The sequence below is a fragment of the Anarrhichthys ocellatus genome, unplaced genomic scaffold, assembly GCF_004355925.1.
Source record: "Anarrhichthys ocellatus isolate YVR2014 unplaced genomic scaffold, GSC_Weel_1.0 scaffold4, whole genome shotgun sequence".
NCBI lineage: Eukaryota > Metazoa > Chordata > Actinopteri > Perciformes > Anarhichadidae > Anarrhichthys > Anarrhichthys ocellatus.
In genome coordinates this window covers 14,882,957-14,897,476 of record NW_022280034.1, presented here as the reverse complement: position 1 = coordinate 14,897,476, position 14,520 = coordinate 14,882,957, and the positions used below count along the sequence as shown (strand labels likewise).

At 44.8% G+C, this 14,520-nt stretch overlaps 2 protein-coding genes across 5 annotated transcripts in view; one reads left to right on the top strand and one right to left on the bottom strand.

The window, feature by feature from the left end:
- The window catches only part of mms19 (MMS19 homolog, cytosolic iron-sulfur assembly component), a 14,728-nt gene extending 4,336 nt beyond the window's left edge, over positions 1 to 10,392 (bottom strand). The window contains exons 1-25 of one of the 3 annotated variants that reach the window (XM_031843277.1): positions 9,844 to 10,392; positions 9,314 to 9,362; positions 8,878 to 8,978; positions 8,553 to 8,638; positions 8,290 to 8,364; positions 7,725 to 7,794; positions 6,793 to 6,921; positions 6,597 to 6,658; positions 6,245 to 6,331; positions 6,027 to 6,101; positions 5,767 to 5,844; positions 4,935 to 5,073; positions 4,016 to 4,170; positions 3,877 to 3,946; positions 3,301 to 3,426; positions 3,134 to 3,215; positions 2,635 to 2,732; positions 2,095 to 2,256; positions 1,539 to 1,694; positions 1,329 to 1,428; positions 1,086 to 1,188; positions 735 to 809; positions 529 to 655; positions 321 to 427; positions 128 to 184 (exon numbers count right to left, since the gene is read on the bottom strand). In XM_031843277.1, the coding sequence (XP_031699137.1) occupies positions 128 to 184; positions 321 to 427; positions 529 to 655; positions 735 to 809; positions 1,086 to 1,188; positions 1,329 to 1,428; positions 1,539 to 1,694; positions 2,095 to 2,256; positions 2,635 to 2,732; positions 3,134 to 3,215; positions 3,301 to 3,426; positions 3,877 to 3,946; positions 4,016 to 4,170; positions 4,935 to 5,073; positions 5,767 to 5,844; positions 6,027 to 6,101; positions 6,245 to 6,331; positions 6,597 to 6,658; positions 6,793 to 6,921; positions 7,725 to 7,794; positions 8,290 to 8,364; positions 8,553 to 8,638; positions 8,878 to 8,978; positions 9,314 to 9,362; positions 9,844 to 9,931 (2,457 nt within the window). In that variant the 5' untranslated portion in view covers positions 9,932 to 10,392. Of the gene's footprint in view, positions 1 to 127; positions 185 to 320; positions 428 to 528; positions 656 to 734; positions 813 to 1,085; positions 1,189 to 1,328; positions 1,429 to 1,538; positions 1,695 to 2,094; positions 2,257 to 2,634; positions 2,733 to 3,133; positions 3,216 to 3,300; positions 3,427 to 3,876; positions 3,947 to 4,015; positions 4,171 to 4,934; positions 5,074 to 5,766; positions 5,845 to 6,026; positions 6,102 to 6,244; positions 6,332 to 6,596; positions 6,659 to 6,792; positions 6,922 to 7,724; positions 7,795 to 8,289; positions 8,365 to 8,552; positions 8,639 to 8,877; positions 8,979 to 9,313; positions 9,363 to 9,843 lie in introns of all 3 variants that reach the window. The other 2 variants (XM_031843279.1, XM_031843276.1) reach the window with 2 other exon arrangements.
- ubtd1b (ubiquitin domain containing 1b) overlaps positions 10,164 to 14,520 on the top strand; it is a 6,608-nt gene continuing 2,251 nt past the window's right edge. Inside the window, exons 1-2 of one of the 2 annotated variants that reach the window (XM_031843284.1) lie at positions 10,164 to 10,548; positions 10,676 to 10,878. In XM_031843284.1, the coding sequence (XP_031699144.1) occupies positions 10,797 to 10,878 (82 nt within the window). In that variant the 5' untranslated portion in view covers positions 10,164 to 10,548; positions 10,676 to 10,796. Of the gene's footprint in view, positions 10,879 to 14,520 lie in introns of both variants that reach the window. The other variant, XM_031843283.1, reaches the window with a different exon arrangement.

Genomic DNA, 14,520 nt, shown 5'->3' with positions numbered 1-14,520 from the left:
GGGGGGGGGGAATACAACACAAGTTTGTCCAGTCCGGTATGTTTTGGCGTCGTGAACAGTAAATGGAAAGATTATCCTTGTTTAATTAGAACACAAGGTCCAACTGTATTTAATGAGCTGTTTTTACCTTGTCAGTCAGCGTTGTGAACAGAGGGTGGTATCGGAGAAGCAGAGCCTTGGCAACCTGGAGACAAGAGCAACTTTATTGCACCTGCTGCTTCTCATACTTATATATAAGTTATACTTCTGTTACGTTACCAATCAACTTCATTGACTGATTGACAGCCGACGGTAAAATGACAAACCAGTGGGACTCTTACCCAGAGCATGAGGGTGAAGGCCTGAGTGCGTACGGATGAAGACGCAGAGTCCAGCTCACTACACACTCTCTGCATGGTCCTCTGAATTAGGCTGTCGAGAGCATCGCCTGAAGAAGAAAGCAAACCATCACGGAGACTTTTAGTTGACACGGTGAAGCTCTCTGTTTTGGAGGGAATAAAAAAAATTTAGTAAAGACCCTAAACTGACCCTGTGGTCTCTTATTAACCAGCCCAGCAAAGCACTTTGCAGCCGCGGTGTATGACAGCGGGTAGCTGCAGGTGCAGCTCATCTCCTCCAGCTCCGTCATCAGGAGATCTAACCGAGGCACCTCCACCTGAATGACACGCACAGCACTTAGAATACAGCTACGGTTATTAAAGAAGATAAAGTGTTGTGTAAGTGTGGAGACTCACACCGCGAGGCAGCGAACACACACATCCCAGGAGCAGACAAACCATCTGCGACCGGCTCCACGAGTCCCCCGGCTGCTTCTGGGAAAACATCACAATGATCACACTTTTTAAGTTACAGTGAGATTAAAAACTGCTGCCAAGATAATCAAAACGAGTGGTGGGAAACATAGATGACACGAGGTATACAGATAATAATTCTGCAATACAGTTATGATACCGTCTTCAAGTGTTTTTGCATCTGATTATCATAAACCGCACAGTGAGGCAATGATGAAGAATTTCGGGGTGTGATATTTAAATGAAAGCCCCCAAAATACTCACTCGTGTACACAAATCCATGTAGGTACAAACCTTGAGCAGCTGGATGTTTGAAGGGAACGAGTTGTCGGGCAAAAAGGAAACATCACCATCCAGGAAGAGAGACACGGCCCTCGACGCCGTCTGTCCCGCCAGCCTGACGACAGAAACACCCACAGAGGAAACAGCACACACCTCGTCAACAACGCTCTTAATAGTGCTTCAATAAATCTGAGACACGCACTAAATAAGAAAATGTGAGAAACAGACAGGAACTAGATAAGAGTTTGTACTGACGTGGGCTGCAGCCTGGAGCAGGAAGTACTGATGACAGGGACCATGGCCGACAGGACCGCCTCCTCCAGAAGAGGACTACGACGACCAGGTGACCCCTCGCCTGACAAACATGAATAGGAAGCACGAAATGTTTCAATGTCAGCTGACGTGATGTGGGTAGACGAGGTAAAAGGGGACATTGTCATTATTCGTAGTTGAAGGACCGCTCACCCTGCAGTGCTGCCTGGAGCGCCAGAGACAGCAGGCGCGGGATGATGACGTCATGGAAGCATCGCCCCGTCTCCTCGGAGTCCTCAACCTGCTCGGCTATTCTCTGGAGGCTATGACACGCCAACACCACCTCCTCCACGGAGAAAACGACACTACCTGAGAAAATAAGAAACGCATTCATCTAAAACTTCACTTCTTTAGGCTGGGACACAGATGTGTGTCATGTGATGCAATGAAGTATCGGCTAGCAGTACCGACACTCACATTTCAGAATCTGATGGGTAATGTTACTGCGTCAAACCTCTGTGCTGCCTCACCGTCAGCTTTTTGTACTTGGAGGCAAACTAATACGTAACTATCTTAAGTGTGCTTTAGCTATTGTATGTTGTAAAAGCCTTCAGCCTCAATATGGATCACTAAATATCAATTTATGAGAAAATGTTTAAATCTTCACACAATACCAAGAAGATGTTTGTGCAGTTTGAGATGGACTGTGACCCTGATGAGGGGTCATCTATACCAAACCAACTAAAACCATCTTTCCACACCGATGTACCTGTGTGTGCTGAGCTGAGGACCTCCAGCAGCACAGGCGTGCTCTCCTGGACAACACTGGGCTGAGTGGACACCGCAGCCAGAGCAGACAAACAGCGCTGGCGCACTGCATGATGGGAATGCTTCTCAGGAGCTGCTCTGTTGTCGTTTTGATCCATGGGCTCTGAACAATGGAGAGGAGAAGGTTTGCAAAACACAAAACACATTCATGAAGTGTCAGTCGGCTGAATGTGAAGTGGGGAATTAAAAAAAATAAACATTAGCGGCGCAGGGCAATTACCCGTGCAATGAATTATGGGACACTTAAATATTTGTAATTTATTCGTAGGGTTTTGTTTTCCTTTAAAATGTAAATAATATTAATGTTGATCGGTGTCAAAAAATACTAAATGAATTCACTGTGAGACAAAGACATAAATCATGGAAAAGTCCAGCTACTCCATGATACTTGTGTTAAGCCTTGTATAACACAAGTATCAGTATCTGTATATTTCTGTGTGGATCTTGCATCGTACGTCATATTTTTAGTGCGTTCACTTACCAGAAAACATCTCCGCCTTTAGTCTTGGGATCAGTTTCGTGATAACAGCTGCAGGGTGCAACCCTGCCAAGGCTCCGGCACACTCCACCACAGCAAGGCTGGAGGCAGAAACAGCACAAAGACTCAGATGGGTACTATTTATGTTTAGTAGGGTGGTCCCGATCCAATCTCAGAGATCGGTATCGTGGCCAGTCAAGGGATTATATCATTTACCGAATCGGCTATATTGAGCTTTGAAGCTTTGGATTCATGTTAATGTACTTGAAGTGTGTGCAGCTGTATCATCTATGAAAACACAAGTATCGGATCTGGACTCGGTATCGGCAGATACTCAATAATAAACGACTCGGATCGAAGCGAAACTAAAAGTGCACAGTATGAGTTCTAAAGGAGCAGTGTGTAGGGTTTAGTGGTGAGAGAACTCCGGTGGCCTTCAGCAGAGACATAGCAACACAGTATTACAGTAAGGATGACAGAGGAGAGGCAGATGGAAGCTGACCTGACTCTGTCGTCGTCCTCCGTTAGCAACAGTCTGGTCAGGTGATCTACAGCCAGCTCAACATCAGAGTCCAACAGCAGGCCTGAGAGAGAGAGAGACAGTGCTGAATGTCGCACTACACCCGACTCAGCTGCAGGCTGTGGATGGAAGAGTTTATCGCATCTCACCTGTCTGCTGCGCCAGTGAGGTGAGCACAGAGGTGGCCATGACCTGCAGGCTGGAGTTAGTCTCCGTCAGAGCTGAAAACACCATGCTGCACAGAGACGGGCGGAAGGCTGAGAACACACTCTCTTCTAATGTGGAGGGATGAAACAGAAAAGAAACAGACGAGAAGAAACAGAAGAGAAGAGTTAAAATCTGAATCTTTTGTCTCCATGGTTATACACAAACAGCACCTAAACACAGTTACAGCATTAAAATAACGAGCAAATAGTTCCTTTTGAAGTTCCTTTATGACGGACTATCATAGTATACATACACAAACACACATTACCTCACAGTGCATCTGGAAAAGATTTAATGTCAAGAGACAATAAACTACATTAAGCTTTTAAGATGAGGAATGCAGATGTTATCAGAGTCCACACACAAAACAAATGTGTTCTTTGTAGTATAAGTAGATGATTTGTATCATTATTTCTTGGTGTTTAAGCGGGCGCAGCTGTAAGACATGGAGGTCACACATGAGCGGTGTGGAGTTAAGATGTTGCTCTGAAGTAAATACAACGATAAACAGCACTCACCGTTCTCACAGGTTCTTACTGACTGAACAAACCGCTGCACCACCTCCAGCAATGTCCGTCTGTGGGAACACTGCACAAAGAGTTCAATTAAAAACTTAAAAGCCAACCAACCATGTGGGTTTCAGCTGTGCTCATTCACCTGTGCTCTGCTGTTGTACTGCTCGATGAGAGAGGGCATGACGGCGTCTGTAATGACGTGGCTCGCCCTGTTGGAGGCGCTGCAGGCGGCCTGCAGCAGCTTGGCGCTGGGCCACACCAGCTTCAGGTCCGGCTCACACAGGTGATGTTTGCAGTCTGGAACAACATCACACATTCAGTAAAAAAACTAAATGTTTTGAAGTAGAGCACTCACTTAAGATTAAGAGGGCTTAAGAGCAGGCAACACTAAAATACTCTGGTTTCATTCATTCGCATTCATTATCGTCTCCCATGCTGTTTCACTGGCTTTGTTTTACCCTAAAGAGATAAAAATTCACGCAGAAATTCATGCGATTATCTTTTTCGGGTTTGGGGGATGTGAAGGATTTCTGTCTAAAATATAATTCCGGATATTGGCCTTCAGAAATCAACCAATATTCCTCAAATCCCAGTGTCTATATCATCATAATAAAGACTATAATAAAGACTACCTTCTCAAGAATTATAGATTTTACATTTAGGTACTTATAAAAGTCATGGAAGCTGTGATACTGGTTGATAAGTCTTCCTAACCATCCTCTGGGGCTAACATTGTATCTCGTTCACAGTTAACATGACAGCGGTGTACAAGCAGCTGGTTGAAATAAGAGAACTAAACAAACAGTCACGATGGTAGAATTTCCTGTCCACCTACTAACCCCAGTTCTTATTTAGTTCAGCCCTTTGTACATCTACACACCCTCTCTCACCACCTCACAGTCATTCAATGCAGGTTATTTTCTTTTCATGTATTTCACCTCCACCACTCTCACAGCCTTTCTACTGTTCCCTCGACATGTTTTATACACTGCTGGAGTTCTTACATCCTTCCTATAAAACGGTTTTCCTGTGCGAATAAGCTCGATTTCACAACATTTCACCTTTGAGAACGAGATCCAGGAAGGTGCTGAGGGAGTCCTCAGAGTCAGAGTTGAGGACTGAGCGAGACAGACAGGAAGTGAGTGCGGTAAGAGCGGCGAGGCCGGCAGACTCGATCTTCTCGCTCGATGTCTGAAACACCTGCAAGGAAACAACAAGAGGGGGACATTTTAAATGGGTTGGTTCTTCAGATTCACAAAGAGACGCTTACATTAACAGTTTGTTTACTTTGATCTAAGCGGTCGGACTGGAATGAAAAAGTGTATTTTGACACATTTCTGTGATTGATTTTGAAATTGAAATGAGTGATTTCAGCGCCTGGAGCGTGAGTCATTTATCTCTTCTCTTGTTAAGAACAAAAGTAAATACTGATGAATATCAGTCCAGTCTTTGTTTGTCTTGGCTCTCAGAGTATAAGAAACTGCATTTGTTCCCTTCTTCCCATAAAGCATTGTGTTTTGGCTCATTTCCTTTAGATGCTCTCAATGACATCCATCAGTTCTATTGTTTGAAGACTGCGACTCACATCTTCATGTCTCGGAGCCTTACTTTGGAGTTCAAATGCTATTGCCGGCAACTGGACAAACAACACAAACCAAAAGACTAAACCCTGCAGAGTTTGAGAAGCAAAGTTGGTTCATGTGAATGCAGCTTTAAAAGATGCTTCTTGTTTCTCATTCCTAGCAATAAAGATAAGCAGAATGCCATCTCCACAAACGGAACAAAAACTCAACAAGATGTTGAAATGTTTCTTTACCAAGCTAAGATGCCATAAAGACCCAAATAAATCCCAAGTAGTATTAATGGTTTGTATACTTTTATCTCAAAACAAACCTCTCTGCGCAGAGACGCCCACAGACCCTCCAGGAATTCCGCTACGTCCTTATGTTCATATTGGGACACGCCAGCCACCTGAAAAGTATCCAGTGTGGTAATGAGAAAGATAAGAAACCCTGCATCAACTTCATAAGTTGCACATGAACCCTCCTGCTCTGGGCCTCTCAGCAGCTCCGCTGTAGCTGTAATAAGTCACAGTGAATAATCCACATGTACAAACTTTAGGGAAAGAGTAGAGATTAATAGAGACGTCTCACCAGAGTCTGCAGCGAGTCCAGCTTGGCACTCTGAACGTCCGAGTCCAGTTTCTCAATGATGAGAGGTAACAGAAACTGGAGGGGGGGGTGAGTAATAAACACAACAACAAAAAACTCTCTTTAGGCCGTATTAATGAAAAATGACGTTATCTAAAACTTCTCAGGTCACAAAACCGCCATTGCACCAAGAAGCTAAATGTCAATGTAAACGGTCCTACCTCTGCAAACCGCCGCGTCCCAGTGAGGACGTCCCTCAACATCTGGATGAGCTCCTCTCTGGTGATGCCGTGGGGGTCGTTGGGAGGCTGAGGAGGATGGATAATAAGAGAGAATACACACAGAAATCATAAAGGCACCTACACATATTCATGAAGAATGTCCTTATGCCACACAAAAAAACCCACGTGACTGTGATGTAGAGACAGGAAATGTACGTGAGCAGACGAGGGTACTATTGTTTTTACAGAGTTAGTCTGAGGCCACAGGAAGTCGGTGATGACATGTCTGCTGCTCTCGCTCTGCTTTCAGGCAGTTCTCAGGCAAAAAGCAGCTGAGTAAATAGGGACTTACGGGGCTGAAGTCAATGGGGAAATAGCAGGACGTCACCTCGAACAGCTCCTCTATGAATTTACCTGAGGACAGCGGACAGGAAATGAACAACATAAGAGTCATGCTCAAACTGTGCAATGGATAGTAACACAATAATGTGCGAGAGGGACAGAGACACAGAGAAAGATGCTGAATGTGCACAGGTATGCGCTCTCACCTAGATCGTAACCTCGGAGGACGATGGTCCTGGCGATCTGGAAGGCTAACAGGAGGTTGCGAGGGTCTCTCTCTCCGTCCATCGACTGGACAAAACCAAACACAAAGTCTGCCCCCAGACCCTTCAGCTCTGTGGACAAGTGAAACAGGAACACACAGTTTGGTTGGATGATCTGTTAGACGGCTGAAAGATTTATTGGTTTTACACAGTGTTTGAAGAGTGGTGACAAGTTTTCACAACCGCCAGTTTGGAGACATTACACCACATACCTCTTCCTGAAAAGCTGAGGAAGTTGTTAGGATGTAGGGCATGAGCTACAAGTATGTTGAAGATTGCTTAGGCACAATAAATGATACGTTGTGTTATTAACTGAGGAAAAAAACAACTAAATCTGTGACCAGCACTCAGCATCACATGGAAAGCTGATCATTCAGTTTTATAATGTTGGGAAGACTCAAACTAGAGTTCAAATATTCCACATTGAAGATTCTATAATCCAGATATGAACTTTTCAGAGGATTCGTCTAATCGATGGATACACACAGTAAGCTATTATTTCAGTGGTATTATTGTGTTTTCTTCTACTTTAGCGAGGTGAGGTCACATTGTTCTATCACACATGCTGCAGTGTTCTTTCTAAATACCGGCAGCATTACACGATCGCCGTCAGTCTTGTATTTGCTTCTGGTACAGTATGTCTATGTTGTAGTGCATGCAAATCATTCAACCGCCAAACAAAGCAGAGGACGCTGTCACAACTCTATCCCGTATCACAGGGCTGGTAAGAGTTTAAGTCAACTAGTGAGAGTTCTGACTTTCTAAACTCTCTCTCTGCTGTTTTGGATTTCCTACGTTTTCAAACACAGAAGCTTTGTTTTTTCCTCTGCTAACTAAGCCACGGTGACTCAAGACTCAGAGCTGGCATCTCTTACCGGCTTCTCTGGTCGCCATGAGGTTGATGAGCATGTTGTAGACGCACGCTCTCTCGGTCAGCATCAACGACTGGAGAAAAAGTAACAGGCCCTGTGAGCTCTTACCCACAACACCCAGAATTAAACAACACTTTCATGAGCCAAGTTTACCAACAAAGCATACTTAATAGAAGAGGAAGTGCTTCGCAGACATGCAGGGAAAAAAAAAGAACATCATCATCACATGCTCGAAGGCTGCGTTCACACATCAGGGCTGTGCGGCTGTGTGTCACCTAAATGGCCCATTTGAGTGACTCTCGTTTGATTGACTCATTTGTTTTGAATGGCCCATTGATCGCCGGTTACGTGATTGGGTCGCATTTGTTGCAGCAGATGAATAATAGACTTGTACAGCAGGTTGATCAGCTGTCTTTGTTCCTCGTGAACAGAAATGATGTTCCGATTGGACTGAACTCAAATCTACTGTTGTTTGTATCCCCTGCACATACAAAACGGTGTATGTTAAAATAAAATATGGCTTGCTACAACTTTGACATCTTAATCATAACACAGTGTCAAGTCTCACCTGAACGTGAACATCCTGGAACAAAGACCTCAGCATGGACACAGCTGAGCCAGGAGGCAACACTGTACATTTTGTCTGGGGAGAAAAAGCATAAAAACACACAACGTGCACGTTGGTCTCCCTGCTCACATCTGGAGCTTCTCAAAAGGATGCTCAAAACCTGCCGAGCAGCAACTAATGTGCAAACGTGGCAGTCAGTTCATCTTTTGCAGGATGTGTCAGTCGTTGTCGTCACTGAAAATTTGTCGGAGGCAAACACTCACCAGCGCTCTGAGCCCCTGTAGAACAGGCGGCGTGATGACGTAATGGTCCTTGAGACGGTCTTCATAGAAGGCAATGAGCACTTCCACTGGGGAGAACAGAGACATGTTGATAAAATATCACTTTTCATATGTTACATGCAGCTCCGCAAGACTGCGGGTTATTTAAGATATTTTCGACAGATGTCTGATTTGTTTCCTTTTTTAAAAATATTTTATATATCAGCCAAACAAGCCAACAATTCTATGATGGTTTTGCACCCAAATAACAAACAAAGAGTAAAGAAGAGAGTGGGATGATCTACAAAACATAGGAGAAGATGTGTACCTTCTCTCTCTGTGAGACCTCCATAGCAATCGTGTAAAACGTCAGAGAGAAGCTGGACTCCTCTGGCTCGGGTGTGAGGCTGGACGCTGGTGAGGCTCAGTCTGAACAGAGAGGGACCGGAAGACGTTCATCATTACCAAATATTAATACAAAAGCAACTCAAGAGTATGAAATGTGATGATTATCAATGAATAGGAAACCGCAATATAGGGTGGATATAATTTTACATTTATAGTAAATGAATACCATTCATGAGAAAGACGTCATATTTGTTTAGGGTGACATTGGCTAAATTAAATATAATTCAATTCCTTCCACCTCCCTTGTCTAACACACACTAAACCAACTTAAGAGCACAACAGACAGAGGGACTTTATAATTATACTACTACTGTTTATGTTATTGCTGTAATGTTGGAAACATCCTGATGGCTTACCCCAGTGCCTCCACCAGCTGCAGTATTGTAAACTGTCCATCTTTGACACCTGAGCAGCAGAAAGCCAAGTTTAGTGAATCGTAGCAAAGCACTAATAAGATAGCCAGCTACAAATACGCGCAGAAAACAAGTCGTAGCCGCAGAACTGCAGATTAACTAACGACCTCGGCCGGGTTCAAAGGTCCACAGTTCATTGACAGGATGTTTTACTTCTGACACAAACACAGCAGCTAGTTAGCACACTGGAGCATGAAATATCACGCTGCTAGTCGAATGACATTACGAGAAAACGTTAGAGATACATTAAGTGTGTGCTGTTACCGTGATACAAGTGTCACAGTGAGCGTGTGTGTTTGTTTCACGAGGTTGTGACACCACACAGGATGTTGTGGCGCTAAGTTAGCTCGTTAACCATCCGCTCCGTGTTGCGCATCCTTGAAGCGGTAGCTCCGCAAGCTTCGACGGCGTGTTTTTCGCAACAAGGTGTTCTGGAAAAAGTGTCGAAGCAAATATGAGGAATACGTATTTACATGTTGCTGTGTCTTTGGCCTTGCTGTCCTGTAGTCCCGAGACAAATTCCTCCACCAGAGACAGCAGCAGGGTGCTGTCCGCAGCCATCGTGCCACTGTAGCTCAACTGAGATCACGCATGCGCGAAAAGTTAGGAGCGAGACGAAAGGCAAAAGTGACAAATTGTACACAAGCCTTTATAAAACAGGGCTGTTATCGAACAATGCAATGTTGCGCAGAGGCCATTGCGTTAGGCGTGTGTTGCTTGAAACTGAAATGTTTTCTGAATGTTGAAATGAAAACCGAACATTAGTTTTTGGTGATGCCTTCAGGTGCTGTCAGAATTCCAAAACTCAGCAAAAAGTAGACCGATATTCGTGATGTACTTCCTGACATTCCAGCATCAACGTGCAAATGGTCACGAGTGCGCGGAAGTTTGTGTTTACTGGTGTTCTAGTAGCTAGCTGGTTGGCCCTGTTAGCTTGTTAGCGAGGAAAGGTGCGCGCTGTGTGGAACGCTGGACTTCACATTTCACAACTAGACCAACTTAGCAGGCAAGTTAGACGACTGACATGTTTCAGTTTGTATTGTAACATTTAAACAAACGGTTCGGTTGCTCGCTGATTTGTCAAACTCTTATAACGTTAGTGCGGGCCACGAGCTTTGAGTCTCGTGGGGTCGTGTCACACTCAAACAGCACTCTTAAGTAAAGAGAGGAAACTCATAGTAAGCCTAGATCTTAATGGTATAACAGTTATATATATATATATATATATATATATATATATATGCGTTCATCGCTATTAAACATCCGCGTGTTCCCGTCCTTGCCGCCGCCTCGGGTGACCTGTAGGCTTGCAGCATCGGACCTGCGACCCGTCCTCTTCATCGGACCTGGTTCACCGTCTTCTGCCGCGATGGGCCCCCTGTTCAGCTAGTGCGACGCGTGGAAACAATCCGCAGCCCTCTGAACCATGGGAGGATGTGTGGGGAGATACTGGGAAGGCTGGGAGGACACGCAGAGCCGAGGCTCGTCCAGGAACGGTGGACGTGGAGGTAAGACATACCAGCGTGTGGTTGTAGTTCTGAGAGAGGGTCTTCAACTAAATCACAACACACGTCATTCTTGCACCACCGCTGCTCATACTATCCACCTAAATGTATTTCTATGCTAAGTGAAGGCATTGCAAAAATCACGCACAACTGTCCAGTTCTGCTTAATTGCATGCGTTGCACACAGCACTTGCAAGAAGGTGGTGGAGACTCACTGGTGTCCAGCTGCATTTCACTCCCTCTGTCTGACTCTGATGCATCTCAAGTGACCACTTGTGATTGGGTTTCAACCTCCTTGCTCAGCTTTTTAGGTTATTCTGTGGAGAAACCGACTGCCCACTAAGCAGAAGGACAGAGGGTGTCTGTCTCCATGGTCAGGGATCCATCTGCATTCACAGTGCGCTTCATATCTTTAATGGGCATGCTCGCATCAATGTGGATTGATTTAAATGGTGAAATAAATAACGCGTAAGGACATCGGCTGGAGTCTGGAGACACGTTCTTAGTTGTAAGTGTAAATGCAGTTACACCCGTGGTGACCAAGCAGGAGTCTGCCGTCACTGGCAATGGCAACACTGAAGCAGAAGGTAACGCCGGATCTCGGAGTTGCTGATCTGTGGATTGTTCACATCGGGGCGGTCGTGTCCATTAGTTACTTACCTTCCCGGAAGATAACATTCCTCCAGAGATAAAACACTGGTCCGCTGCCACGTTTTTTGTCCTCTTGCACTTGTCTTTGATACTGACGGATGGAATTTGGATTGCTGCTTCAGCACTTAGCGAGAGCAGATGTTCTACGTGCAACCAGACTAAACTGAGGGACGCAGGCGCCGCACGGCTGAACTGGCAGACATTCTGAATCTCTGCATAGTTTCGACGCCAGACAACAATGTCGGTGATGTTGCTTATTGGGACTATTAGAGGAGTAACAGACCTGCAGCATGTTTATGAATGTTGTCATAATAAACTCACTAAAGATGAGGAAACAACATCTAGGCTCCCTCTGAGATGTGGCGAAGTCTCTGCTGGGGTCAGTCAGTTGGTCAAATGTACCGGACACTACAACAGTTAAACAATTACAAGAGACGTTACTTAACTCAGAAGTAAAATGGTGGAAGTGATTTAGTTAGAGACGAAGTTCCCTTTTGTAGTGACTGTTTTCACGTGTCTGTTGTTCGTTTGGATGCAGGTTCTGCCCATTTCATTTCCTCCGTTACTGATGGAAAGTCTTTTTCCAAAAGGAATTGTCCCGAGTTTACATCAGAAAGCCGAATGATTCCAGCTTTGTACACAAGGCGGTGTTCCAAAATGAACATCTGATATAGATTTTTCGAATATGACCTTCAAAATAATTTGTCTTTCTGCGTTTCCTGCCAATGTGGCCGACGGATAGACTATTTAAAGTTCGAGCCTTCATGGCCAAGGTTCCCCGGGTTTTTGGCAGCGGCTCGTGGTGATTCCCCACCCTGATTGTTATCAACAGCCACTCCCTGCTAGACCACGCTTCATTCAAAAAGAACAAGTCTCATCATGTCCCGCTGAGTCACTGACGGGTTTCTCTAACGGGACCCGATCGGTCCTGTTAGACACACCCTCATGCAGACAGACGGCCCTGTGAGAGGAAGATGTCAAACACAACAGCTCATGTGGTGTCTCTACTGTGGGGCTCAATTGATTTCAGTTCCGCCGAAACGGTAAAGACTTTGTCCTTCGATTTATTTTGTGCCACTGCATCCGAGGCAACGTGGAGGTCTACCACGCTCTGGTAGGGTCTGTGTTAAAAGTGAAATATTTTGTGATTTCTTGTCAGAAATCACCAATGGGAAATATTTCTGAGAATGTTTCCAAAAGTAACGTTATGGATGCTACACGGGACTTTATCCGTAGTTGCAGAATGCACTGTAGCGGTGATAAGAACCAGCTGTTTGACTGCATGTGTATATGTTCGTGTGCCCCTAGGGAAGACACTTGTATATGGGTTCAGTCCGTGTCCGGTTGAAGAGTGCACTGATGTCTGCTTTTAAAGAGGAACACAGAAAAACACCCCCACGCTCATTATTTGCCTCATGTCGGGGGGGGGGGGGGGGGGCTGCTGGGTGTCTCTGCAGGGCCAGAGACACTTTATTTTCCCAGACGCAGGTAATCCTCTAACAGCCACCTATGCTTGTTGCTGTGTTCGCATCCTAGAGACGACTTCCTGATCCCCGTACTTTCTTTATGACGCATTTCTGGTGCCGGCCGTTTTCATGAGCCCAGCTGGATGAAGACACCTGGCTATTGCTTCATGCGTCTGTTCTGCAGTGCTTTGTGTCTCTGTTTCCGTGGGCTATCTGTTGAATCACTTCCTTTAGTCACGGCCCGCTTTTCACATCCACCGAGGCACACTTATTTCCATACTTCTTTTTTAATTTATTTTTTCTACCACTCGTTTGTGCAGTGTTGTTTTATCGTAATTTGTAGATTCATTCTGAGTTTAGCTCGTAAAACTGGATTACTTTTTGATCTGCAACAATTAGTCAATCATTTTAAACTCAAACATTTAATGGTTACAGCCTCTCGAATGGCAGCATTCGCTGCTTGTCCTTGGCTTTTATATCTCAGTAAACTGGAAAGAAATTTGATGATGTCACCATGGACTTTTTTTTCTCTATTTTCTGATGTTTTAATAAAGCAGACAATCCATTAATAAATAATGAAATTAATCGTAAATTGCATGTCTCACAGTTTGAAAACCTCTAGTCCAGTTTATGTGCGTGTACCTGTGTGTCTTTATATATGGACCACATTAGGATAGATCAACGTAGACGCCACATGTCCATTCCCACTTTGGCTGAGTGGTAGTGAGGGAGCCCCTCTGCGTCACTCTAGGTGCTAATCCTACACCACCCCGTGTCCTCCGAATTACTCCTCCTAAGCTGCTTGCCCTATAAATAATTGGTTTGAACAGAAACGCAACCTCTTGGATGCTTCATACTCTTCTTCGTTTTCCACCCCTCAGTGAGTGGCGCCTCTGCCTCTCAGCCGTTTGCAAATATAAAGTTAGACTAAAGATGTTTCTTAATACATTAACAACCATTAAAAAAAAAAATAGGACTTCACCTCAGCCTATTCAGATTACTACCAATAGTGGGAAATGCCACACTAGACAATTGCAGGTATGGTAAATTGCTGGTTCAGTATTAAGATGTTTAACTGAATGGTGATCAGAAATGTTAGTTCCCTGCCCTGATGCTGTGTGTATGTGACCCTCGGGCCTCCGCTAACATAAGTGCTCGACTGGCCTTGTGTTAATATTGAATGGTGGGAAACAACGTTAAGGTTACTAGGAAGGTTGAGGCCACACGTGCTTCATGCATATTGCAAACTCCGAATGACGTCCTAATTTTAGATTAGGGTGACGCGGCGGTGCGGGGTGTGATGTTCTCAGTCTCTGGTGACGGCTAGTGGTTCTCTCTGCTGCCAGCTCTGTTTATGATATGCATGAAGATATGAATGAATATCCAATCCTGTTTGTCCCCCAGGAAACAGGGTACTGTACCGCACTTGTTACATTACAGTCATTTAGCAGAGGCTTTTATCCAAAGTGACTTGTTGTGGACCGTTTTAACAACCAAAAGGAATCATAGTTTTTTGACAACTGCCCCC